The following is a 27,821-nucleotide window of genomic DNA, read 5'->3' on the forward strand; positions in this document are numbered from 1 at the left end:
GTACACTCTTCAACTGAAATGATTTATGTTAGCTATTAGGAGGATCTTCCTAACCTTGAGGATTTTGAATCTGGGAAGGCTATAGATTCACCAGAAGTTCACTGAAATAAAAAATGGAATAATCCAGGGTGGTTTTTTGTTATGGTTTTGGTTTTGTATTCCTAGAGCTTGCCCAGAAAAAGAGGTAGTAGTTATTAAATGATCTTGAGTCTCTTCCAGTCCTTTAATTGTCTGGAGCCCTTAGATATTGCATTCTCTATTTCTGACTTGGTAGAAGATGTTTAGTAAAATTTATGAATAATGCTACTGTTGCAGTGATTCTTCAATATAAATCTTTAGTTCATCTCTGTCTTCTTTATTTGTGTGATAATGTTATCATTCAATTCAAATTTTACTCTGAGTCTGTACTCTGTAATTTTATATTTCTAAAATTCAGTGGTCTGTGTTTATTTTTTTTTTAAACCCCTATCATCATCTAATAATGTTCACTATGATGATCAACTTTTTCATTAATTTTTGTTTGATTTGCTTGGCATGAAATTAAAACTGAGATGTATTTTAAATGTTTCAGAAGAAGGAAAAAGAATCTCTAAGTAGAATGTTAATAGTTCACCAACAAATATGTTGAGATTGTAGTGATAGCAACATTGTTTATTTATAGCTTGAGATTCGTAGATTATCTAGAGCTTCACAGAGATTATTGCTTTTTTTTTTTTTTAATATCAAACCTGGACTTTCTGATTATGGCTTACTATTGGCAGAAAATATTACAAAGCTGGTTTTAGTTTTTGATAGTTAAAAGTGATATTTTTTTAACACTCTAAGCAGCTTGCCACACTTTGCCATTTGGCTTCAGAATATCTTTTGAGAGACCATTTGACATTTTTGCATTCTCTAAGGAAATGGCAACCCACTCCAGTGTTCTTGCCTAGAGAATCCCAGGGACGGGGGAGCCTGGTGGGCTGCCGTCTATGGGGTCGCACAGAGTCGGACATGACTGAAGCGACTTAGCAGCAGTAGCAGCAAACTTCCAGCATAGTTCTCAGAATTAAAAATGTCTGCTTCTCACCAATCCGTCTTGGTGTTCTGGTCCCTCTAGAGGTAAACACTGTTAGGTTCCTTGTACATTCTTATAGAAATTTTCTGTTTGTATGTATCCTTTTAATCTTTTCAGAAATAGGATAGTATCATGCATACATATAGTTTTTAAAACTCTGTGACCCATATTTAAGCACATAATATCTGGTTACAAAATAACATGTTTTAAATTAACAAGTGAACCAGGATTTAAGCATTCCACCAGAATCATGTTCTCTTTTAAAAGTTCATTTAGGTCTCTCTCCAGTTCACCAGCAAGGCTGGTATTTCAGAACACTTCTTGGAATTGTGTTCTGAGCTTTAGCCCTGTGGCTTTGAACTCCCAGATCTGGCTTTTCACTTCCAGCTACGGGTGGCGGTGGGGACAAGCCCTCTTGAGGATTCTGTCCTGTTTTGGTGCTTTGCTTTTGTGAGTTGTGCCAGTAAGGTTTCTGAACTGCTATTTGCCTAAAGAAGGAAATTGTCATTGTGTATAATAAATACTTAAAAAATGAAATGACAGAGTACTATTTAGATTTGCCAGGTGGAGAATGTTTGTATAGCTTTATGATTTTCTCTTTGATATTAATTTCTCTGGGGCTAAGCATTTTACCCCTATTTTACTTCATTATCAGCTTTTGATGAAATTGTTGCTTTGCTCTCAGTGCATTGGTTATATTTACTGTGCTATGGATAAAATGAAACATAATTTGCTGCCAGACAAACTAAGCCAAGAGGCTGCCTCAGGTCCTTTGCACTGGCTGTTTCCTCAGACTGGAAAGTTCTCCATTGAGATATCCCCAGAAGCTTGCTCCTTTGCTTCTCAGATACAGATGTCACCTTATCAAAGAGGCCTTGATTAGCAATTTTATAGAAATCAGTAATCTTCCTGTCCCACCTATCACTCCTTTTCCTCTTACCCTGCATAATTTTTCTCCATAACACCATCACCACCTGATGTATCATATTTAAATGTGTTATTTGCTTCCTCCAACTAGACTCTAAACTCTGTGAGGTCAGGGACTCTGCCTGACTTGTTCCTTCTTTATCTCCAGTACCTAGAGGAGTGCGTAACATTGTAGTAAGAATGTAGTACATGTTTGTTGAATGAAGGAACCTTTTACTTGCTTGTCATAAAGGTAAGCAGTGTCACATAGTCAGATGAATAGGTCATTTGACTTAAATCCAAATCCTAACTCTGTTGCTACCAGACCAGGTGACATGAGGAAAATGATCTTTCTTATTTGAGAAATGAAGATTTAAAATTAGGTGGTCTTTGCAGTCTTGCACTCTGTAATTGTTTCCTCTCTCTTGTTGCTGTTTCTCACTTAAAAATTTCCCTGTTTTATATTTTAAAAATTTCCTATGTTAATATTTTTTTCCTGGTTCTGGCTGCAATTATATGATGGATATTATCTATTCCTTTACTGACAGTGTTCTAGTCTGTTGGTTTAGGTGGAAACTCAGAGATACGCTAACATTTTCACAGGTGTCAGTTTTTCTCTTTCAAGTCTCAGTTTGTCTCTTTGAAGTTTATGTAATCATAGCACAAAGTTCTCAGTCTCATCCTTCTGTCCACCGTGAGTATGTATGGCTTGCTTAGAGGAAGAAAGAGGATGTGCAGCTGCTGTGTCAGTCAGCAGTGTCGGCCATGCCTTTTCCTACCAGCCTAAACGTAGACATGCGTTTTGCGCTGTTCCTACTCCTCACCTACCCCGTGTTTCTAACTTGTCAGTTCTACCATGCCGTCTGGGGTAATAACTCCTTTTCCCTCTTCACTACTACCAGTACACATGGCATATTTCAAGCTTCTTTGTTAGACATCTTGTTGTTGTTGTTGTTTTTACTCATGAGAAGAGACAGATTCAAGAATTCAAAGCGTATCTTCAGGAAGTTGTTTTAACCAGTTCCTTGATCCATCTCGAAAGGCCGTATCACATTGGGAAGTAATAAATCAGCTATTTTACTGTCAACATTTTCTTCCAGCCCATTTGCTTATGTGGACCCCTTGCACTGTAACATGGCCTATTTGTACCTTGAGCTCCTCAAAGACTCACTCAACGAGTATGCATATGCAGCAGAGCTAGCAGGCTTGAGCTATGACCTCCAAAATACCATCTATGGGATGTATGTAAGTACCCACGTCTTAGAGCCTTCCACTCATCAACATTTTTTATATTGATTTGATGGAAGCATTTTTGATTGAGGGTATGAGTTTAATTTCTTTTTTAAAAATCTTTGTGGCTAATCATATTTTCTTATCATTTAATTTTTAAGTTAGCTCTTAAGTATTCAGCAATACACCATTCATATTATGCAAATTTTCCTTGATTTCTTTTTTTTTGAACATCTTTCATCAGATCATCATATTTTTCTCCTCAAAACAAAATTGGACCCTGATTTAGGTTTAGATCTCACCCATTCCATATCTGAAGTCTTGGTCTTTGACAATAGAGAATGAAGTCTTCCTGCCATTGTAAAACAGAAGGTTGGCTGATACTATTTCCCTAGAAATTCAGATCATGAGGCTGCATATTCATACTCTTCAGTCATGTTTCTTCATTACCATGCCACTGCTTGAGGTATCAAAGCATTTCTTTTGTTTTTCTTTTTGTTAGTCGCTACATTTATGCTGATCCTCTCCATTGCAACATGACATACCTGTTTATCAGGTTATTGAAGGATGATTTAAAAGAGTATACATATGCAGCACGCCTCTCAGGTTTGAGCTATGGCATTGCATCAGGAATGAATGCAATACTTGTAAGTAAAATGAAACCAAAGAAAAGGCGTCACACCGTTTAAGCATTATGTTGAGCTTGGGAAGACTATTAACTTCTGCATTTTAAACCAAGAAGATTGATGGTTTTTTCCTTGCACCTTTTTAATGATTGGAGAACTCAAGTTAGTATTAGTTCCACTAACAAACGATTTAGTAGAGTTTAGTGCATTTTGTGAACATGTATGTGTGCTACATTTATTTGCATGTTCTTCTGCTTGAAACATTTAACATATTAATCCTGAAAGCATGTTGTTCTTCCCATGTATTTGAATATATTATCATCTGTAAGTGAAAGATACCTGTAGTTGCTGTTGTGGTGCTCAGTTTTATTTAAAGCTTCTTTGTTGTTGTTTTTCTTTCTGTTGACAGTAGTAGTAAGTTCCTGTGTTCAAACACATCTGACATGTTTGTTTAATTTATTTTGTAGCATTAACTACTTTTAAATGTGTTTTAAAATAAGGATTATTAAATGCATCGCAAGAAGTAACTAGATCCTTTCTATTGAAATCATTTCTCTTATGTTTCCAAACTTACACCTCATTTCCAAATTAACACCCTTCTCCTGGCACACATTCATCTTCACTTTTCTTGAAAATGTATGCTTCCGTAAAAACTAAAATGAGAGCATGTGCTGTGTGCTCTAATTCTATACAGAAGGTCTTAGGTTTTTTAAATTTTATTTGCAGTGACTTTTTTTTTCCTTCACACAAGTAACTTTTCTGGTAGTTTCTGTTTAATGTATAAGAACGTATGTAACTTAACCATTTTCAGAGACCAGGGAAATTTGGAGCCCAGAGAACAAAGTAAAACTCAAATAGGGAAGTAGTAATCTATGGCTTGCTTTTCTGTTGACTTTTAGTAGCATATCACCATTCAGTTAATCACTTTCATCTGTGACAGAGTGGGCCTCCTGCTAGTTGTCAGTCTAGTTCCCACAGTTCCTGATGTGCTCTCCATGGTCAGTGACCTTCACTCTTGCTGAGGTTCTTGCCTATCAGTTTTCATCAGGTAGAGACTTCCAGAGATACTCTAGCTGCAGCGTATCTCTACTGCTGTGGGTGCCACCATGTGGCAACATAACTGTAGGAATTAGGCTTTCCCTACTTTTCAAAATGTTATGGTTTCAGAGACTATTAAATTGTCCTCAGGCAAACTCCAGGTGGTATATACCGGGAATCCTTACTTCACCTCTGTTTGCCAGTGGCTTTTGGTGCGTCAGCAGAGCTCATTAAACAAGCAAGTGGTGTGGCACATGGGCCCTTATTGGGCAGGTCAGGGCAGCTCAGGGCAGGAAAAGTGGCAAAATGCCGCACAAGACAAAATTGGGACTGCCTGATTTCTTAAAAGATGATTTTTCAAAATATTTAACTATAAACACTTTGGGGGCATATCTCATAGTTTGCTAGACAACATTCCCCTATGATGTTTACCTTCTTAACACACCAATAAAAACCTTAAGCCTGCCATTCCTTAGAAATTCTTTTAGAACATTAAACTTAAAATACTTTCTATAATTAATGTGATTTAATGAGAACTTGAATTTTGATGATACAGTGCATGCTGCCATAGTTTGGCACCAGGTAAGTTTTCTTGTTATTGTTTTTGTTTAGGAAAAGCAAAAATATGCTTTTGGGTCTTAGTAAATAAAGATGGTTAATGTTATCTTCCTAAATGTTAAGCTATATTTATGAGAAAGGAATTTCATTAAATTTGTTTTATTTTTATTTTGATACACCTGGTTTGGGGACTTCCTAAATGTTTAAAAGTCAAATTTAAGTTGTTTCATGGTATTTTTAGATTTTTAATATCCTGAACTCTTTCTGTAGCTCTCGGTGAAAGGTTACAATGACAAGCAGCCAATTTTGCTAAAGAAGATCATTGAGAAAATGGCTACCTTTGAGATTGATGAAAAAAGATTTGAAATTATCAAAGAGGCAGTAAGTTTTCTGAACTTATTTTTATTTTTTTAATTCATCAGGTAATATTGCCATGTTATGAACATTTTTGAGAAGGAGGTGAGGAGGAAAAGAAGCATTCATAACTCTGTATCAATCATTTCATTCTATCTTTGCTAGATCCTATATTTTTCCCAGAAAGAAAGCCTGGGAAAGTCTAGTGAACACCTGGCCCCCTTCTCTATAGGGCCTAAGAGCTAGGACAGCACTTTCTTTCAGAAGGGAAACTGAGGTAGACCTAGTAGCTTTCAGGGACTCCTTGAAGATTTTAGGATTTCAACCTCCATTTAAGAAGAAACTTGATTCTACAGGCTGGGACTTCAGCCTGACATGATAGCCTTGTCACATTAGGGCAGACTGTTTAGGCTTGCTGTATCTTCCATTTAAATTCAACTCATGGCTGGCCCAGTAGTGGATATATGGGATGTATAGCTGCTTTAAAAGCCAAACTATGACCTTCATTGTACACTGAGAGAAATTATCATCAATTTTCAAATGAAGATTCAGTAGTATATGTATATACACACACATAGCCATGTTTCTTGATTAGGCTTTGGGGGTGACCTTGTAGTGAAGAATTAGAGGATGCCAAGAGATGGAGGCTCTGAAAACTGGGGATAGCTTCTGAGGGATGAATGAGGTCCCACAGTCAAGGCTGTACACATGAAGGAAGTACATGTCCGATGCTGGGGGTAAGGGAGCAGGCTAGACAAAGGGAAAGCATGCTCTTTAAGGATCAGAGGGGAATTTGTCTAATCACATAACTTCAAAAAGGAGGAAGCCAATATCCCACATCCCAGTAGCACACAATTTATGCAAATTGAAGTTTGATTATAGCTGCTCTTTTGAAATGATTTTAAAAGGATGGGATAAAATTAACAGACCCCTGTCTTCCTTCACTAGTATATGCGATCTCTTAACAATTTCCGAGCTGAACAGCCTCATCAACACGCCATGTACTACCTCCGCTTGCTGATGACTGAAGTGGCCTGGACTAAAGATGAATTAAAAGAAGCCTTGGATGGTGAGACTCTTTCTACTTATAGCTTGATGCTTTCTTCATTGTTTTCTAAAATTATTTTGGTGTATGCTATTACCTGCTGTTTGTGCTTTCTAATAACTTATAGTTCCATTAAAGAAGCCAACTGTGTATACTTTCTTTCTTTTCTTTTTTTTTTTTTTTTTAACAAAAACAGAGGTAGCCTTTGAAGTGGCTTTTGTATTCAGGCAGCTTAACCACATTTGCTGTTTTCAACATGGACCCACAACAGTTAGTTACTACTGTTCATAGATTTCTGCAAATGACAGTGTTTTGACCCAAGAATTTGCCTTGTTAATATTGAAGTTTTCAGAAAAGGAAAAAGGGCTGAGCTTAAAAGCCTTATCACATAGAAAGAATGCTTCAGTATCTGTAGATCTATTCAGTTTGGTAAAAAAATGGAAACTATGTAAATTAGCCTAAAGAGTCATCTTTTGTTGCTTTTTTCCTAAAATCTTAAATCTAATTTTCAGAGGTTTTGCCTGAAAGTCCTTGATTCCTCAAGGGCAGTGAATTATGCCTTCCGTTTGTTCTTTTTATTTAGTATTTATATTATGCCCTCAGTGTGTGTCTAATGAATGTCTATTCAATGGAATGAAATTACTTTCAGGGTTTTACTGGAAAGAATGTAGACTGATATCATCCTTTATTGTTGTTTTATCTTTTCCACTTCTCAGCATTGCGCTACCAATTAATCTTCCTTCCTACATGCTCAGTAATAAGAAAAAAGAATACTGTTGAATTTTTAATAATCTTTTATGACAAATCCTTACTTATTATGTATCACTGTGCCTTTGATGTCTTCAGTGACAAGTCAAGAGCAAAGTATTGAAGGTCATTATTTTATTGGTTGCCTCAGGCACTGGGTAGGCATATAGATTATAAAGTTCATTAACTAGAACAGCATTTACTGACTGCCTGTGTACCAGGTACCAGATTGCAGGTGCTTGAGATTTAAAAATGATCAGTTAGGTGTAGCTGGGGTTTCTTGGATCAAGGCTCTCCAGTCTAGTGGCAGAGCATAAATGTAAGCAGGTTATTTTTGTAGAGGCAAAGAGACTGAGTGCTGACAGGGTCTAGTGAAAGGGCCTTCTAGGGCAGTGCAGGGGAGTGGAATGCATATGGACTTTGGAATTAGGCCAAGATTCAAATGCAGCTTTGCAGCTTACTAGGTTAACAACTTTGGACAAGAAATTTAAATTCTCTTAAGTTTAGTATCTTCACCTTTTCCCGCCTTGGCCACTGTGCAGCTTGTCGCCTGACCAGGGATTGAACCTGAGCCCTTGGCAATGAGAGTATGCAATCCTAACTACTGAACTGCCAAGGAATTCCAGTTTTCTCACCTTTAAAATGGGAATAATAGCATATAATTTACAGTTTATAACATCTATAAAGTGCCTGATGCATACATACATAGTAAGCACTTGTTAATTCCCTTCCTATGTCTGTCTTTAAATTTTAATCACTAGCATTAGCATCCATTGTAGCATTTATTAGCATAGCATCCTAACGGAAAAGGGACAACTCTTCTTTACTGAAGTTCAGTTCAGTTCAGTCGCTCAGTTGTGTCCGACTCTTTGCGACCCCGTAAACTGCAGCAACGCCAAAGCCTCCCTGTCCATCGCCAACTCCTGGAGTTTACCCAAACTCATGTCCATTGTGTCGGTGATGGCCATCTAACCATCTAACACCAAATTAGTGGATAAAAGTTAAGTAAGGACAAGATTATTTGTATAGTCTCGAAGTATTTCCTCCAAAATAAGTATTTTAATTATAATGGGAAAAGTAGGCATTGGTGGGGTGGCTTTTCCTAGTTGCTTGAAAAGTATACATTAGTTACTTAATTACAACCAAAAGATTAAAGTGGTTCAGCACTTATAGGACAGACATCTGGCACACAACATCATAATGAGGTGATCAATGTTTTCATCATCTGTATTACAGCAGGTCAGCATCATGTGCCCCGATGTGAGAAAGACACATTACCTCTCGGGTGTTCTTCTTAAGAGTACATAAATCCAATTTAATAATTGAGTTATTAAAGCCCCAATAAAGGGCATTCTGTAAAACGAGCAGTACTGCTCAAAAATCTTAAGGTTGTGAAAGACAAAGAGAGACCAAGGCACTGTTAAGGATGGGAGGAAACTAAGGACTCATGACAACTAAATGCAGGGTAGGATCGTGGATTAAATCCTGAAACAGAAAAGGGTTCAGTTCAGTCGCTCAGTCGTGTCCAACTCTTTGCAACCCCATGAACCACAGCACGGCAGGCCTCCCTGTAGATCACCAACTCCTGGAGTTCACCCAAACTCATGTCCACTGAGTCGGTGATGCCATCTAACCATCTCATCCTCTGTCGTCCCCTTCTCCTCCTGCCCTCAATCTTTCCCAACATCAGGGTCTTCAATGAGTCAACTCTTCACATCAGGTGGCCAAAGTATTGGAGTTTCAGCTTCCACATCAGTCCTTCCAATGAACACCCAGGACTGATCTCCTTTAGGATGGACTGGTTGGATCTCCTTGCAGTCCAAGGGACTCTTTAAGAGTCTTTTCCAACACCACTAGTTCAAAAGGGTTCAGTTCCATTCAGTTCAGTCACTCAGTTGTGTCTGACTCTTTGCGACCCCATGAATCACAGCACACCAGGCCTCCCTGTCCATCACCAACTCCTGGAGTTCACTCAAACTCATGTCCATCGAGTCAGTGATGCCATCCAGCCATCTCATCCTCTGTCGTCCCCTTCTCCTCCTGACCCCAATCCCTCCCAGCATCAGAGTCTTTTCCAATGAGTCAGCTGTTCACATGAGGTGGCCAAAGTACTGGAGTTTCAGCTTTAGCATCATTCCTTCCAAAGAACACCCAGGACTGATCTCCTTTAGAATGGACTGGTTGGATCTCTTTGCAGTCCAAGGAACTCTCAATTGTCTTCTCCAACACCACAGTTCAAAAGCATCAATTCTTCAGTGCTCAGCTTTCTTTATAGTCCAACTCTCACATCCATACATGACTACTGGAAAAACCATAGCCTTGACTAGACGGACCTTTGTTGGCCAAGTAATGTCTCTGCTTTTGAATATGCCTTCTAGGTTGGTCATAACTTTCCTTCCAAGGAGTAAGCGTCTTTTAATTTCATGGCTACAGTCACCATCTGCAGTGATTTTGGAGCCCCCAAAAATAAAGTCTGACACTGTTTCCACTGTTTTCCCATCTATTTGCCATGAAGTGATGGGACCAGATGCCATGGTCTTCGTTTTCTGAATGTTGAGCTTTAAGCCAACTTTTTCACTCTCCACTTTCACTTTCATCAAGAAGCTTTTGAGTTCCTTTTCACTTTCTGCCGTAAGGGTGGTGTCATCTGCATATCTGGAATTATTGATATTTCTCCCGGCAATCTTGATTCCAGCTTGTGTTTCTTCCAGTCCAGGGTTTCTCATGATGTACTTTGCATATAAGCTAAATAAGCAGGGTGACAGTATACAGCCTTGACGTACTCCTTTTCCTATTTGGAACCAGTCTGTTGTTCCATGTCCAGTTTTAACTGTTGCTTCCTGACCTGCATATAGGTTTCTCAAGAGGCAGGTCAGGTGGTCTGGTATTCCCATTTCTTTCAGAATTTTCCACAGTTTATTGTGATCCACACAGTCAAAGGCTTTGGCATAGTCAATAAAGCAGAAATCGATGTTTTTCTGGAACTCTCTTGCCTTTTCTATGATCCAGCAGATGTTGGCAATTTGATCTCTGGTTCCTCTGCCTTTTCTAAAACCAGCTTGAACATCTGGAATTTCACGGTTCACGTACTGCTGAAGCCTGGCTTGGAGAATTTTGAGCATTACTTTACTAGCGTGTGAGATGAGTGCAATTGTGTAGTAGTTTGAGCATTCTTTGGCATTACCTTTCCTTGGGATTGGAATGAAAACTGTTACTAGTGGAAAAACTGAAATCCAAATAAAGTAGATTTTTTAGTTAATAGTATTGTCCCAGTGTTAACTTCTTAGATTTGATCAGCATCCTATGGTAGTGAAAAACGTTAACGTTAGAGAAAACTGGGTGAAGGGTATGTAGGAACTCCCTATACTATTTTTGCACCTCTTCTGTAAGTCTCAAATTGTCTCAGAGTTTAAAAAAAAAAAAAAAAAGACCTCATAGGTAGAGCTTACAATTTCTTACACCTGTTTGCAGATGTCACCCTTCCTCGCCTTAAGGCCTTCATACCTCAACTCCTGTCACGGCTGCATATTGAAGCCCTTCTCCATGGAAATATAACAAAGCAGGTGGGTGATTGAGGTTTTAGCAATCTTTTATAGATCATTGCAACAGAAATTTTACTCTATTTGATTTAAGACTACTGACTAACCACTGCAGTATGGCTATATACTCATTAGTGTTGACTTGGCCTTCTCTGCCCTCTGCAGAAAGGTAGGGGAGAGTATACAGAGTTGAATGATCCTGGTTAACTGTGGACCTACTTTCACGGCTGCCTTCTCTGTTGTCTGCCTCGTGCAGTCACTGGAGGAAATGGGAATAATGGTCCCTACTCTAGAACAGCAGGACTGTATAGTGGGTAAGACCACATAGTGTGGAATCAGCCTGGATTCAAATCCTGACTCAGCCAGTTACAAGTTATGTAATCTTTTGAAAGTGTCTTAATCTCTCTATGCTCAGTTTCTTTATCAGTATATTATGTACAAGGATTAAAGTAAATAGTACATTCCAAGTGTTTAGCACATGGAAAGCTAAACGGAATTTAGAATTCCCATGGTAGTCTGTCTCAAGAGCCCATACTCTCTGCCACTCCACTATTTTGTCTCCAGAATAATATGCCAAGGTCAGGTGCTGTTATGTGACTGAGAAAGGATTCTTCCCTGTGTCAGTTTTATTCAAAATAAAGCCTCATGCTTACCTCTTTTGCTTTGCTGTAACCCCAAATATCTGTGGTGAGGGCCATTCACTAGAGACCAACTTTCCATCAGTGATACCGCTCCAACATCGAGATTGGTGCCGATGATTGTCTGGGTCTCTCTTTCTCCTCACTACCACCTTACTGACTCTGTTGCAAATCAACAAGTTCAGTTTTTATCTATTTGAGCAGGATCAAATGTACTTAAGGTTTTAAAAACCCACTTTGATAAAGTTGGTTAGTTTATTTCACACACATGTTGTTTTCATATTGCATGGGCTGCTGTCTAATCAAGATACATTTGTGGTTTTGTAATGTGCCATGACCTGCCTTTCTAGGCTGCGTTAGGAATCATGCAGATGGTTGAAGACACCCTTATTGAACATGCTCATACGAAACCACTTCTTCCAAGTCAGCTCGTTCGGTACAGAGAAGTTCAGCTCCCGGACAGTAAGTGGAAATGTTCTATCTTTGGGAATGGACTGCTTTGACATAATATTGTGTGTGATTACAGGTGGGTTGAAGTCACTTGGATGATCAAATATAATTTTATGGTAAAGATCTGCTGGGATTCTCTACTAATTTATAACTAAAGATAGATAATTCTGCAAGAAAATTATCTATAGGAGGGCCAAAGAGGTGAAATTGAAGGCAGGCAATTATTTTGATGAGAATGATCCTGGAAGTGACTGGTCATTGAGCATAGAAGAGTGAAGAAGTGAAAAATCACAAAACTAAAGAAGTATTGACTGGGAAGCATGTAATAAAATTTATTTATAAAAAATGGAAATTAGAATTATGAGCCCATAGGAATTGACATAAAGAATTAATAATAATATATGGGAGTTTTCAGTGTTGGGCTACTTTTGCATTAACAGTGGTTTCTTTTGATATAGAACTCATTAAGCATTATTTTCAATGTTGTTCAGAATTGTATAGTGGAAAGTGTATTAGACCAGTGATGAGAAGCATTGGGTTTTTTCCCTTAAACTTTTTTCTAAAAGTAATTGCTTCCTCTTCTGACCTCCCAGCACAGGTTTTCTGAACCTTCCTTCTTTACGCTACTCAGCACTTCTCTCACATTGGGATTGAAGTGCATCTCCATCTCCCTTGGTAGGCTGTACATTTCTTAAGGGCTGGGGTCTGTGTCTGGCTCACTTGAGTAGCTACTAAAGCATTACCTCAGAATCTCTTTGTTGAATGCTCCAAGACACCTTGAGCACAGTGCTACTATTCTGCATAGCCAGTCATCACAGACTGGGTAATGGCTCATTTTGAACTTAAGCTTCTTCCTCAGTCACTACAGCATGGCAGAGAGGAAGAGTCAGAAACTGCTGTTCAAAAACCATTGAATGTGGTAATCAGGCAATTACTAAACACTATTTGCTTAGTCACATTTACTGCTCATGAAATAGTTATCAGATCATAAAGCATGGCCATCTGTTTATAACTTTGATGAAGTACTTGATCAGCATATCTCAGCTCTCCATCATCCAACTGTATGTCCTTGGATAAGTTGCTCACTTCTCAGGGTCTCAGTTTCTTCATCTCTGAAGTGAGATGTCAGACTGGGGCATCTCTACGCATTGTACACATATGTATAAATTTGTGAATTGACCTTCAGCGTGGGTGTTGGTAAACAATATTGAATTGAATGCTAAATAGATAATGGCACAACTAATGGTTTAAACAATTGTTTTGCATGGTTATTAAAACATAGGTTGTATTTCTATTGAGTTTCTTATAGATATTAGCTAGTTGTAATTTAGTCTGTACACTGCATTGTGAATTTCATTAACTATGATCTCAATTAGCATTAAAATTTACTTAGTCATAAAATGGGTCTTTTACAAGTGTTTTGCCCTTTAAAGTCTTTGAATGTTTATAAGGGCCTCCCAAGTACAGATCACTGTATTAGGATTCCCTTGGGTAAGTTGAGTTTCACATTCTTAAATGAATTAATTGCAGTTTGGAACTGCCAAAAGACACCAACTAAACTGAACAACTTCATACAGACAAACAAAACAGTAAGTTTGTTTAAACCCTAAAGAAGTTTTTGAACATGTCGCTCTCTTATTGAAACTTCCTAGGGGGATGGTTTGTGTATCAGCAGAGGAATGAAGTCCACAATAACTGTGGCATTGAGATATACTACCAAACCGACATGCAGAGCACGTCAGAGAACATGTTTCTGGAGCTCTTCTGTCAGATCATCTCCGAGCCTTGCTTCAACACCCTGCGCACCAAGGAGCAACTGGGTGAGTGGGCAGCGGGGCGCGGCAGGGCACCTCACTCCTTGAGGAGCACTGTCGTCCTCGAGAACATTCGCCACATGTGCAGCCCCCTGTCATGATGCCTGTGGGGACTCCACCTCTAGAAGATAAGCCGTTACTATCTCATGGACAGTAGAGCAGTTCTTAAGGAGATGACGTGTGTTTACATCACATACATGTCTATATAGAGGTCATTTTGGGTGGGGGAAAAGGATGCTAAGGGCAGGCTGTTGAGGGTGACAAGGTGGGAAGCAAGCCACCAGAGAAGCTTGCTGCTGCTAAGTCACTTCAGTCACGTCCGACTCTGTGCGACCCCGTAGACGGCAGCCCACTAGGCTCCCCCGTCCCTGGGATTCTCCAGGCAAGAACACTGGAGTGGGTTGCCATTTCCTTCTCCAGTACATGAAAGTGAAAAGTGAAAGTGAAGTTGCTCTGTCGTGCCCGACTCTTAGCGACCCCATGGACTTCAGCCTACCAGGCTCCTCCGTCCAGGGATTTTCCAGGCAAGAGTACTGGAGTGGGGTGCCATTGCCTTCTCCACCAGAGAAGCTTAGATTAAAAAAAGATTGTTACTTTAAGAGACTCACCCAAATCCTTTTTCATTGGTTGTTCAAAGCACATTACTGGGGCTTGCTCTTTTTGATCAAATTTTCCAGGATCTCCAAGGCTTTTAACAGTGCCTAAAACTGCCCGAAACATTTCCTCAAAAGATGCTTACTGTGACTTCTTCTTTGGGTTCCTTAAGAGGTCACGTATTTTTTATTCATCTTTGTATCCCAAGCCTGGGGCACATAGAAGAAGTCACAATAAGTGTCTTTTGAGGAAATGTTTCGGGCAGTTTTAGGCACTGTTAAAAGCCTTGGAGATCCTGGAAAATTTGATCAAAAAGAGCAAGCCCCAGTAATGTGCTTTGAACAACCAATGAAAAAGGATTTGGGTGAGTCTCTTAAAGTAACAATCTTTTTTTAAACTACCACCATGATAGATGCTGGACTGCAAAAATGGATAAGTTTTGGATGGTCTTTCCCTTCATGAAACTCACAATCTCATCAGGAAGGCAGACCTGTAAGGAATAATTGTAGTACAGTGTGGCAAATGCTACTAAGAGTGTTCAAACTCTAAAGGCGATGCTGAAGGTAGTGAGGTGTGGTTCAGGGGAGAGCAGAGGAGGCAAGCCACAGGTGCGTTCAGGAAAGATACAGATGGGAGGTAGCAGAGGAGCTCATGATGGGAAATGACCTTCAGTTACTTGGTCTCTGAAGATTTGCAGCCTGAATGAAGTCGATCCAGGGGTAGGTTATCTAACAAGAAATGCAATAGTGAAGGCAAGTTCACATAAGGAACTTGGATGTGAAAGGAAACCAAGCTAGGTCAATGGTTAGGGGATGAAATGAGTCCAGCATTTCATAGGGATGAGAATAACTTTAACATGGATTGAAGGGGATTAACTGACAGACAGTGAGGCGCTTGGGAATGTTGAATAATGAATAGGGGTTTGTGACCTCCAACTCTCCAACTGTTCTTCAGAGAGCTTGTCTGCCCTGTCCTTAGGAACTGAAGATATTTTCATTGCTGATTTCCTCAGAGGTGATTAATATAAAGTCCTAAAGTAGATTGTATTTGCTCTGACAGGATAATTTTTGGAAGATTAAAAGTGACCCACGTCTGAGACGCCATGGTCCTGACTGGCTGGTGTTTGTGTTTCAGGCTATATCGTCTTCAGCGGGCCACGCCGAGCCAATGGCATTCAGGGCTTACGGTTTATCATCCAGTCAGAAAAGCCACCTCACTACCTAGAAAGCAGAGTGGAAGCTTTCTTAATTACCATGGAAAAGTCCATAGAGGACATGACAGAAGAGGCCTTCCAAAAACACATCCAAGCATTAGCAATCCGTCGACTAGACAAACCAAAGAAGCTATCTGCAGAGTGTGCTAAATACTGGGGGGAGATCATCTCTCAGCAGTACAATTTTGACAGAGGTAAGGCATGATCAGGGCCCCCACATTCATGGCATGGAAGTGAAACATTTGAGGGCATTGATGCCATTCTGCAAAATGGTATTCATTTCATAGGTGATGTTTCAGGACAGTTTGGGATGAGGTGGTAGCACTTCTAAAGGACTTATATTTAATGTAACAACAATTTCCTATTAGAAACTTTTTTTTTCCTCTCTCTCTCAAACTAGAGCTGAATCTATCTGTATCTCATCACAATGCACTAATAGTAAATCTGATTTCACTTTATTCAGTATGCCTCTGAGACTCTGAGCACAGATATGTAGGCATCTATTTCTCATAGCTCTAAACAGAAAATGTGCAGATTGAACTCTCTTGAGACAAGTGCAGTCCTGGAGGCACCAGGGTTCAAACATCTGCCTTTAAGGATCTCCCCAGATTTGTCAGTGCTTTTAGATTTGGAAGAGCTGTACTCCCCAAAGTCTCCTGCTTCTCCTTTACCTTAGAGCAGAGATTAACTTCAGCTACACTTGAAGCCAGAAGGGTTGGGTCGTGTTCTCATTCTGACACAGACAAGCCAAAGATCTCAACCAGGTTGCCTTTTTGGGGCCTCCGTTTCCTTACCTGTAATTTTTCTAGCAGTTGGGTTCATTGTTAATGATAATAGTAACTACCAATTACTGAGCATTTGCCCTGGTATTATGTGATTGTCAGTTAGGTGGTTTTTATACCCAATTTCCAGATGAAGAAACTGAGGCTCAGAAAACCTGAAATGACTAGACCAGGAACCAACAGCTCACCCATAGAGAGCCAGGGTATCCTCTTACTTTTTACTTGAAATTTTTTCCCTTACTACTTTCAGGAACAATTGATCACTCAAAAAGATGGATATTTAAGAGTGTTGGAGTGAAGAATATTGTCATTTAGTGTAGTATTCTGGGCTGCTTAAAATGGAAATATTAATAAATTCTTGTTTGATTTCTTTTTCAGATAATATAGAAGTTGCCTATTTGAAGACACTTACCAAGGAAGATATTATCAAATTCTATAAGGTAAATTCACTTTACGTATTTGGACTTTGACCAGTAAGAAAACGTTACATGCTTTGTGTTATGTGTTGCCACTTTGAACCCATTCAGGCAGGACTTATGAAGGCATTTTTATGGATTTAAGTATTTTCGAGACTTATTACTATTAGGAAAAAGAGACAGTCCCTATTGAACTCAGTACTGTTTTCCTCTCCGTCTGGACCAAGGACTATGGTGGCCCTTCCCAGCTTCCAGACCCACCTACTTAGGTCACCCTCGTTTTTTTCTCTCTGTTCCCCACGCCAACCCACAGAGAGCGTAGGTGAGCTTATCATGGGAAGAAAGAACAAAGAAAGCAAATAGAATTTGAGAATCAGAGTCTTTTCCAGTCTCTGCCAACTATAAATCTCCACTGATTTAGGTGTCACTGAGGAGCCTGGTGGGCCACTTTCCATGTGGTCACAAAGAGTCGGAGACAATTGAAGCTACTTAGTATGTACACACGGCTCCTTTTAAAAATAAATGACCACTCGCCTTTTTTTCCAAAGCGCTTAACTCCTTTTTTATTTTTATTTATTTTTTATTTTTTTTGAAATTTAATTCACATACCACACAATCATTTATGTAAAATGTATAATTCAGTGGTTTTTAGTATATTCATAGTCACCCATTAGTCAAAAGGTATAACCATAATCACCTAACAATTTTGAAACTTTTTCTCACCCCAAAAAGAAACCCCTAAGCCTTTAGCAATCGCCTCTCTCCTCTTCTTTCCTTCTGTTAGTTTCAGGTATACAGTAAAGTGATTCAGTTATTCTTTTTCATATTCTTTTACATTACAGGTTAACTGATTATAGTTCCCTCTGCTATACAGTAGGATCTTAATTGTTTGTCTAGTATATATATATAGTAATTTATATCTGCTAATTCCACACTAGAGATCTTGTAAGTTTTAAGTGCCTAATAAAGTTTTTCAGGAGAAAAGAGAGGTACTGCCATTAAAGTTATCCCAGTTCTGCTCTAAGAGGTTTATACCATCTAAGTTTTCCCCACCGTAACAGAATTTATAGAAGAGTAGCATAAATTTTAAATGGGCATAGAATGTGTGTAATAACCATGCTAAGTGCAGAGATTAAAAATTTATGTAGCAGTAGAGCTGTACCTAGGAGAAGGCAGTGGCACCCCACTCCAATACTCTTGCCTGGAAAATCCCAGCGACAGAGGAGCCTGGTGGGCTGCAGTCCATGGGGTCGCTAAGAGTTGGACACGACTGATCGACTTCACTTTCACTTTTCACTTTCATGCATTGGAGAAGGAAATGGCAACCCACTCCAGTGTTCTTGCCTGGAGAATCCCAGGGACGGGGGAGCCTGGTGGGCTGCCGTCTATGGGGTCGCACAGTCGGACATGCCTGAAGTGACTTAGCAGTAGCAGCAGCAGAGCTGTACCTAAAGGGTTACATATAATTGTTTGTAATGTACTGGGGCATCTGATTTATGTAAAATACTTTTATGTCTATTTTTTAGGGCAAGGAACAAAATTCTACTCTGTAATTAGAATAGTGCCTTAGAATTATACCCTACCCAGTGTCCTGAGCCACATCTCCTGGTTCATACCTGATTTATTAGACACCACGTTTTTCATCAGGAGTTCAGTCCTGCCTTGTGCTGACATCTCTGGAAAGGATAGTATCTGCTTTTCAAGGTCATTTTACAGGGGTATATCTTAGCTGTCAATACAAGAGTCGTATTTGCAGTTCTCATTAGAGTGACTTTGTGAAATTAGTTGTGCAGTGAAGGCTAATTATTTTTAATCCCCTGCTGTTGGTGCTGTGTGGGAGAGTGAGGAAAAGCAAACGACTCCTGAGTTGGAAGTGCCGATAGTTCCATAGAGGAAAGGGTGACTTTGCACCATCTACCAGTTATTATACCTATTCTCCCTGCCAGAGCCTGTGCAAAACAACAAGGCTCCTGGTCTCTGTATGTGCAAACAGATATTCATACAGCCAGTAACACCTTAGCAAGAAGAAAGAAAGTAGCAATTTTAGGTTCACAATTTGACAGTAAATGATGGTATTTTGAATGTACCTTTCTCAGCAATGGGATCTGAGCCATTTTTGACTGTGGATATGGCTGACTGGTCAAGTTACCATCATCTTTAGCTCCCTTGCATTGTGTAGAGCAAAACGACTCTCATCTAAATGACTCTTGCTCTTTTGCAGTGATAGTCTTTTAAAAAACATATATTTTGACAAGAGGCTAGGCCTGTAAACGGATAGTGCATATCTGGAAAACCTGTGTTCCTTCCACTCAGTTTTGCTGTGAACCTAAACTGCTTTGAAAAATAAAATCTATTAAAATATCTGTATATGTGTGTGTGTGTATGTAGTAAAAACACACATAATTAAAAAATAAAAACTATATAAAATAAGATTCTGTTCTGATATATTGGGTTGGCCAAAAAATTTGTATGGGTTTTCCCATAACATCTTGTGCTTTTCGTCCAACTCAGTGTGACCGCAGGTAGTCTTTGTGTCCGTGAAGAGAGAGGTGCGGCCGGACTGTGAGGGAGAGTTGGGTGTGGGAGCAGGGCTCCGGGACACGTGTCGGCTGCCAGGCAGAAAGCCATCCCGAGCCCTGCTCAGAATGGTCGGCCTCGCTCTGTGGTCTGTGGGGCAGGAGCGGGAGCATATGGCCCCTGAGCACAGACTCAGGGCTCAGCTCCATCACCAGCTAGCTAGCTTTGTGACCCTGGCCAAATTCTATAAGCTTCCTTATTTATGAAATAGAGATTAATTGGAGTATTCCTTGAAATGAGGTATGCAAAGAGATTGGCACTTAGCAGCATTTATTAAATAGTCTCTATTGTTGTTATCACTTTATTAGTAATACTCAACCTTAGGGTTTTTAAATAGTTTAATCAGAATGCTTCAAATGAGAGTATGTTTTCCTCCTTGATGTTATAAAGTAGCTATTGTGATTGACTTACTATTGAAGACTGTTACACTTTGTGAGGTTGGTTACTTGTTCTCCTTTTGCCTGTAAAAGAGGGTGCTCACGTTCAGCACTGTTTGGTTCCTAAGACGTTTATTAGTTACGTGTGTTCAAAGAGCATGATAACCTAATACACTGTGATGTTTCCAGAAGAAATGAAGATTGGTCTTTCCACAAATTTGATTATTTGAAATTACAAGTGGTACCTCATCACTGATTTTGTGAAAATAAGTTATGACTTTCTTGTCTTAAAAAGTGAGAGTATTTATTACCGAGCTTACACTAAATCCCGAACAAGGTTTCCCTAATACACTTGTGTTCTGTAAGATACTAATGGGGTACCTAGAAAAAGTTTTGTGACCATGTAAGTTTGAGAATGACTCTTCTTTATTCTCATTCTTGGGGAATCACAGAGCATGTTAGCTTTTTAAAAAATTCTAAGAGGGACTTAGAATTTTCCACAAATTCTAGAAGACCACAGGGACTTCCCTGGTGGTCCAGTGGCTAAGATTCTGCACTTCCACTGCAGAGGGCATGGGCTCAGCCCCTAGTTGAGGATCTTAAGATCCTGCATACCATGCAATGCAGCAAAAAAAAAAGTTCTAGGAACCCCATAGTAAAGATTTATTTAGCCCAATATTTGTTTAGTTTTGATTAACAAAATATTTCCTAAACTGATTTCACTATGGACACTTCTTGTTGTTGTTCAGAATACCTATAAATATCTCTTGGGACTCTAGTGTTCCTTAGAAAAGAGTCTGCAAGAAAATGCAATTGGTTGGTTTTTAGAAAAATGCGGATTGTCCAAAGTTGGTCAGGAAATTGAACAGTCTGAAACTGAAGAGGATGTTCTGTAACTGATATAGGTTAAGAGGGCAATGAGGGTTTGGGTGAAGAGAGATCAAGACTGCATCTTTGGGGTGGGATGGGGTAGGAGTGGAAGGGAGGCTCAGGAGGGAGGGAACATATGCATATACCTATGGCTGATTCATGTTGATGTATGGCAGAAACCAACATGATATTTTAAAGTAATTATCCTCCAATTAAATAAATTTAAATTAAAAAAAAGAATATATCTTTGGAAGCAAACTTTACTCCCATAAGATGCTCTCAGATGAGACAAACCTGGGCTGAGCTCCTAAAAGAGGCTGTTCTGCCAGCTTTGCTATGCAACTTCAGCAAGGCTTCCATTGCAGCTGCACAGGACCAGGCTTACAATAACTGTTCTGTAAATAACTGTGAGTCAGTCTGACTTTGCTGCTAGTCTCTTCCTCTGAGGATACAAAACATTATTTCTGGCTGAGGCATCAGGGGAAGCTTCATCACAACTTGAGTCTTCCTTTTGGAAAAGACATAAATATGGGCCTATCATTAAGGGGGGAGTGAGGAGACACTTCCCCACAGGATCCTTCTGCCAGCGTACTGTTCCTGGCATTCTTGGTAAAGACTGAAGGGAGTCCCTCCAGGCAATGTGATGGAATTGAGAGAACAAGCATACATACCTCACTTCTGGCCCCGTCCCCTTATGAGTTGTGTGGCTCAGCAAGTTGTTACGCCTGGGTCTTAGAGTCTGAGTCTCTAGAATTGGAATCATGGTGATGCTTAGCTTAAGAAAACCAAGTGGTCTAACATAGGAAAGAGGCTGATACAAGGCGTCAGTCAAGAGATATTAGTTCTCTTCTCTTCTGATAGGGGAGGAGCTGCAGCAGTGCCCTGGTGCAGAACCTGGGGCGGTTCCTGGGGAGCAGGCATTGTGGTCGTCCCTTAACTGGGCTCAGGCCATTGTCTCTGCACACACCTCAGATCACTGGGTGCAGCCCTGGTCACACCCTGATGAGTACTAGGCTGGGTTTTTAATCCCAGTCCCGGTGCTTATTAGCCATAGGAGCATGAGCACTCCAGTTTACTCAATGTACGATGGGGTTAAGAATAATTCCTGCCTGCCCTCCTAATGTTTGTAGAGTTTACATGAAATGCTGTAAGTGAGGGGAAAGAAAGGGACGCAGCTTTTCTGTTTCTGACTGTGTGCAGGATGACTCTTTATGGTCGTAAGACAGCACCTCATTTTAAGTTCCCTGGTGGGGCAAAAGGGTGACCTTGCTCTTCTTTCCACCCAGGAAATGTTGGCGGTAGATGCCCCAAGGAGACACAAGGTATCCGTCCATGTTCTTGCCAGAGAAATGGATTCTTGTAAGTACTGAGAATTGACTTTTTAAAAGGGTGTCTTTAGGCACATGATAGCTATCCCATGCCATAGCCACATCCCTTAGAGAGCACCAGGAAGTAAAGGGGTGCAGAAGGGGAGCTACCTGGAGACAGGGTCTGCTCTATCAAGGCAAAAATAAGGGGAAAAGGGAAACGAGGCCGTGAAGGGGAGAGCTGGCACCAGATGGCACAGTGCCGAGCTGGCCACAGCTGTCAGAGAACATGGCCATGCTGGTAGGACATCTCTGAAGGAGCGATGTGGAGCCGCTGCATGTGGGTAGGAGGTGAGCAGTCCATCTGCTCAGTTCTTCCCATCTCCTGTCTCTGACTGGCGTGGCTGATGACTCCCCCAACTTTCTTGGTGGTTTTACTGGGTCCTTCTGGGTGGCCAGAGCCTCAGGGACCAGTGAGGTCAAAGCTGGGCAGTAAAGCACTACAGCCAAGGCTGTTGAAGCACAGTGAGTCCTGAACCATCACGGGGACCTTCTGGACAGGAGGCAGGACAAGCTGTCAGGCCTTGGGAGCACACGGCCTGAAAGGACCTGAGAGGCGCATGAACAGGGCCTGAGGCAGTTTTTTAGTGAGCTGAGTCTGGTGTGGTTTTGTTTTGTTTGTTTGCTCTTGTGTACAAATAGCAGTGAGTGCAAAGCATTAAACCTTTTCTTTTTTTTTTTTAAATAGGTCCTGTGGTTGGAGAGTTCCCATGTCAAAATGATATAAATTTGTCACAAGCACCAGCCTTGCCACAAGTAAGAAACATAAATGTCGTGTTAGCTCGCACTGTTAGAGGACTTCCTACTTAAAAGGACTTGTTCACCAGGACACGTAAGACCCAGAGGTTTCAGGCCACCACGTATCGGGGCATGTACTTCAGGTCCCCTTTAAAGGCCAGGCTGCCATTCCTTCACTGTTCATCTGGGAAGACCAGTGACTTTGCCCTTGTCGGCCTCATCTACTAGCTTGAACAGTTGTGTTACTCTGCAGTGAGTCATCTCCAGCCACATTTGTCCCCACATTTTCCTTGGCGCTTGTGCAGTTTGATCATTTTGAACGGTTGGCATTTACTTGGAAGAAGAGGAAGCTGGTAGTATAAGCAGGCCCTTGCCAGGTGGGCACACTGGCCTCTGCCACTCCACCCAGGCCACAGTCCTGAGCCCTTGGTGTGCCTGACCTTGAGCACGTAGGGGAAGCCAGAAGTCTTCCCTCTGACCCAGAGACCCACTGGGAACTCTCACCATAGGTCTGCATAGACCCTCTGACCCTACTGATCCAGGAAGAGAGTCAGCAGATATAATATGTAATAGATGGTGCAGAAACTAGTGTGTATATGCAAAAATAAAGTTTATATCCTGTTCAGTCTGTTTAAATACACTAAGAGAAAACTTTTTTTTTTTTTTTTGCAGCCTGAAGTGATTCAGAACATGACTGAGTTCAAGCGTGGTTTGCCACTGTTCCCCCTTGTGAAACCGCATATTAACTTCATGGCTGCAAAACTCTGAAGATTCCCCATGGGCGGGAAAGTGCAAGTGGATGCATTCCTGAGTCTTCCAAGGGCTAGGAAAACCATCTTGGCCACTTTAATAGTTTCTTGTTCACTATTAGAGAGATACAGAGGAAAAAAAGAAAAAAAAAAAAAAAAAAAACTTGTCAAATGTCATTATGTAGAAATATTAAAAATCCAGAGTAATTAAATTACAAAATCTTATAGATGTAGAATATTTTTAAAATACATGCCTCTTAAATATTTTAAAAGTTTTCATTACTAAGAGAAATGTCCCTTATATAACAATACTTTAAATGATGAATGATATTCCTATAGAATCTTCCTTCTTTATTCTGTAAAATAGTCACTTGTCAGAAGAAAAATATGTTAGCTTTTTTCTAAAAGCCTCCTAGGTTGACAGAAAAGACTTCAAAACATATAGAAAGGTGATACATTTTTAAAAATTGATTCTCGTTTGCTTTCTACTTAATAGTTTCATGTAAATAATGGAGAACATTACATTTGGCAGATAATGAACAAAGCAATGTAATTTTCTTTTATTAGTGAAATTGCTGATTAAGGCATGGTTTTAATCTTTTTATAAAATTTGAACATGTTTTTTATTCAAACAAGTAAAATGCTGGAAAACTCTAGAACACCCTACTTATTTACAGTGCTAGAAATACAGACTTACCTGGCATCAATTTTGTCCCAAACTGAATTTCTCAGGATTACTGTGATTTGTTTCTTTCTGATTGAATCATATTGACATTCTTGTTCATAGTTGGTTTGCAGTGTTCCATCAGTGTCACTTTTCTCCCATCAACACATTGCTGTATTTATTTAACTTCAGATCCCACTGAGTGTGTGACATGCTTTTCCAACATCAGCTGCTCTAAATGTCTGTAACTTTTTACTATGGCGAAATCGCAGGCAGTATTCCAACCAAAATATCTGTCCCGTTGTGAATATAAAAGGCAGCGTGTACAAAGACACCTTTTTGGGGGTACAAAAAGGAAAGCCTTGGACTCTTAAATAGTGTGATCTCCATAGAGACACTAAATCCCCGTTTTGCTCCCAGTCTAATATTGCCTTAAGTGTTAAGTTGTTTTTTGAATATATACATACAAACACACAGATGATGACTGGAGTGAGCTTTTAAAAAATATCTTCTCTTCATGAGATACAATTATAGATGAAATTGTTACCGTATATTTAGCAGCCATTTTGAAACATTTACTGTTATTAAAACTTACAGGGAAATTGGAAACACACAGGTACTAGCAGCAGTAAGTGGGCCTGTCGTTGACTGACTCAGGCGAAGGAAAGAGTGGTATTTCCAGGGACATTTCGCCTCCATGTGGTCGATTTGCCAGGACTGCTTTCTGTAGAGTCACGTCTCTTTCACATCTTAAGTTTCACATTTGCCATTTTTCCAAATAATCTGAATTTGGGGCAAGAATGATAATCACAACCGTGGAGGCTGCTTTTGAGAGCGGGGCTCCATTTCTACTGTCAGATAAATGTGGTGCTGTAACTGTCTTTTTATCCCTACCTTCAAGAGCTTCCTTGTACGAAGCTTGTCTTTGTCCATCAGAAGGTGTGTGAGTCACCATCACTGCCTTCTGGTTTTATGCATTTGTAGACTATGCAGCTTTTCATCAAACTGCAAATATATATGAGAGGGATCAAAAATGAGTCCTGAGTGTATAAATCTACCACTGGAAGAGTAAATAACCCACCTAAACCTTTTCTGTGGAAAATTATGTGCTATTGGGTAACTTAGCTCTTTACAAAAAAAGTGGGGGGTGAAATTTGAGTGTCATTTTTATGGGAAAGTCAAGTGAAGCGCTCTGAGGGGCATCCCAGGTAGTCTCCAGGAAAGTGAGGTTGCTGGTGAGTGTGCTCCAGTGTTGTCTGCTGTCCACGTAGGACCTCCAGCCACTGTTGGCTCACTCAGGCTGACTTACACATTCAGCTAAATAGGTCCAAATTGTAGTCCATGAGCAATAACAGACTGCCTGGATGCTGCTCTTTCCTCAGTGTAAGGGAGATTTGTGAAACATTCAGGTGTCGTTACCCGTGACTTTTTAAAAAGTCTTTTTCACGAGTTGATGTGGAAGAGAGCATGTGACACAGCCAGTAGGTGGTGGAGTGCTAGGGTAATCCTGTTTACAATAAATTGCCTGATCTTCACCTCTGGAGTTTGTATTTGTATTATTTTACAGTTTTCAGTGGCCGATCCTCAACCTGCCTCAACATCCCGATTTGACAGTGTTTCTTGCTTTTTCGTTGTTCCTAATGCAAAAAGCAGTGGGTTTTTGGGGTTTAAGTGAATCTAGGTAAAAGTGATTTACTGTTACCTCTTGAGTCAATTTCACAGTCTTAAGAACAGATCACTCTGGTAAAATAGAAATCTTGATGTTAGAGGCTGAACTCCTTGCTGTGAGTGTTGTCATTGACCCCAGATCCAGAAAGATTTGTCCTGGGCATTACAGGGAGGAAAATTTTAAAGGTAGAAAAAAAATCTCTCTCCTCTACAGCTAGGTTTCTGCATCTTCCTGCCACACCTTGTCCGATCCCTGGCTTCTTACTCCCTGGTCAAAATAATCTTTCTACTCAGGTGGTTACCAGCTGGCTCAACAGGGCTTTTCAAGAGGAACTCTGCTTGTTAGTCAGTTTCCAACCTAGGACAGTAGAGCATGGCACACAGTCAGCTTTGTGCTGACTGTGTGCAGCACAAAGGGCCGCGAGCCACCCCAGGCTTTGTGAGTTGGTGCAGTTTCCCCTCTCTCATGATGCAGTGTGTAGGGAATCACCTGGTCTCCTCCCCATGATTGCAGAATGTTTATAGCATAAACCAAGGATTCTCACATACTCATCTTCCCTTGTAAGGGTGTTCCTGCCCTCTTAACCCCGTAGGCTTCTGAATCCCTAGTATTCTGTGCTGCCTGTCTGATGTTCATTCATTGACCTTGTCAGCCTGAGCATGGAACACTCCATGGTGTCTTGTGGCAAAGCTTATTAGTGGTATGAATTGCTACTTTTCTCTCTTCAAAGACAACAACAGCATTGTGAATAGTTCATACCCTAAATTAACATTAACTGACATCGTAAAGCACTTTATAGACCACCCTCACAGACATCTCCCACAGTCGATCTTTCATAGTAATCTTTTTGAAATGGGAGGATGGTGATTAAAATCATCATCATCCTCATCCCAGGTTTTCAGAGGTGAAAATAGGCTCAGAAAGTTTGAACAGTTTGCCCAGGACCGTGTGGGAAGCACAGATTCAAACCTCCACTCAGATCTTTAAACGCTAGTTCTCATTGTTCCATGTGGATTTCTTGTAATAATAGGTGGGTGGTGTTCAGTTGCTGAGTCACTTCTGACTCTGAAACCCCATGAACTGCAGCACGCCAGGCTTCCCTGTCCTCCACTATCTCCCAGCATTTGCTAAAACTCGGATCTTGAATCACTAGTTCTCATTGTTCTATGGGGATTTCCTGTAATAATAGGTACCAAGTCTATTAAGGTACCTGTGGAACAAAATAGAAAGGTGGTTACCTTTACACTTGTATGAAGCTTTATTTTTTTCACAGATAACCTCCTTAGTCTCCCAACCTTCACCTGTTTCGAAGGGAGTAAAACCAGGTCTCAGGGTCTGTGTGGCTGTCCTCCCGTCCAGCCTGTGTCATTTCCCCTCTACTGGGCTCCCCTGTGGCCAGGTAACCACCACAGCATGCAGGGTGTCCCTCCCTCTTGGAGTTAATCCAGACCCACACCTCCTGACCTGCTCTTAACTTAAGTTCTCCTTCCTTTCGCCCCTGGAGTGATGAGAAGACCTGGAATCCTTCAGGAAATTCTGAACAAGGATTATGAAGAAGAGTCAAGTTCACCTGTAACCCACCACTCCAAGACAGCCATGGGTTTTTGGTTTGTTTGGTTTTTTTTTTTTTTTTTTTGCATTTTTACTTTGCAGTCTTTTCCTCGTGCATGTAGACTGGGGTCATATATTCAGTGTTATGACTTTTCCCTTCCATTGTCTGTCTATATTGGATAATCTTGGGAAAATTGTGATATCTGTTGTTGTTGTTGAGTTTTTCATGTCTTATACTGTAGCTTGTTTATC

General features: G+C 40.3%; 1 protein-coding gene across 4 annotated transcripts in view; it reads left to right on the top strand.

The window, feature by feature from the left end:
* IDE (insulin degrading enzyme) overlaps positions 1–25,884 on the top strand; it is a 93,941-nt gene extending 68,057 nt beyond the window's left edge. For 2 of the 4 annotated variants that reach the window (XM_027529312.1, XM_027529311.1), the window contains 11 exons: positions 3,064–3,208; positions 5,686–5,796; positions 6,718–6,838; positions 11,033–11,124; positions 12,089–12,200; positions 13,841–14,008; positions 15,731–16,003; positions 16,970–17,031; positions 22,118–22,190; positions 22,887–22,954; positions 23,609–23,819. In XM_027529312.1, coding sequence (XP_027385113.1) covers positions 3,064–3,208; positions 5,686–5,796; positions 6,718–6,838; positions 11,033–11,124; positions 12,089–12,200; positions 13,841–14,008; positions 15,731–16,003; positions 16,970–17,031; positions 22,118–22,190; positions 22,887–22,954; positions 23,609–23,704 — 1,321 coding nt within the window. In that variant the 3' untranslated portion in view covers positions 23,705–23,819. Of the gene's footprint in view, positions 1–3,063; positions 3,209–3,695; positions 3,841–5,685; positions 5,797–6,717; positions 6,839–11,032; positions 11,125–12,088; positions 12,201–13,840; positions 14,009–15,730; positions 16,004–16,969; positions 17,032–22,117; positions 22,191–22,886; positions 22,955–23,608 lie in introns of all 4 variants that reach the window. The other 2 variants (XM_027529308.1, XM_027529310.1) reach the window with 2 other exon arrangements.
* Positions 25,885–27,821: the final 1,937 nt, after the last annotated feature.

Source organism: Bos indicus x Bos taurus, chromosome 26 (assembly GCF_003369695.1).
Source record: "Bos indicus x Bos taurus breed Angus x Brahman F1 hybrid chromosome 26, Bos_hybrid_MaternalHap_v2.0, whole genome shotgun sequence".
Lineage (NCBI taxonomy): Eukaryota > Metazoa > Chordata > Mammalia > Artiodactyla > Bovidae > Bos > Bos indicus x Bos taurus.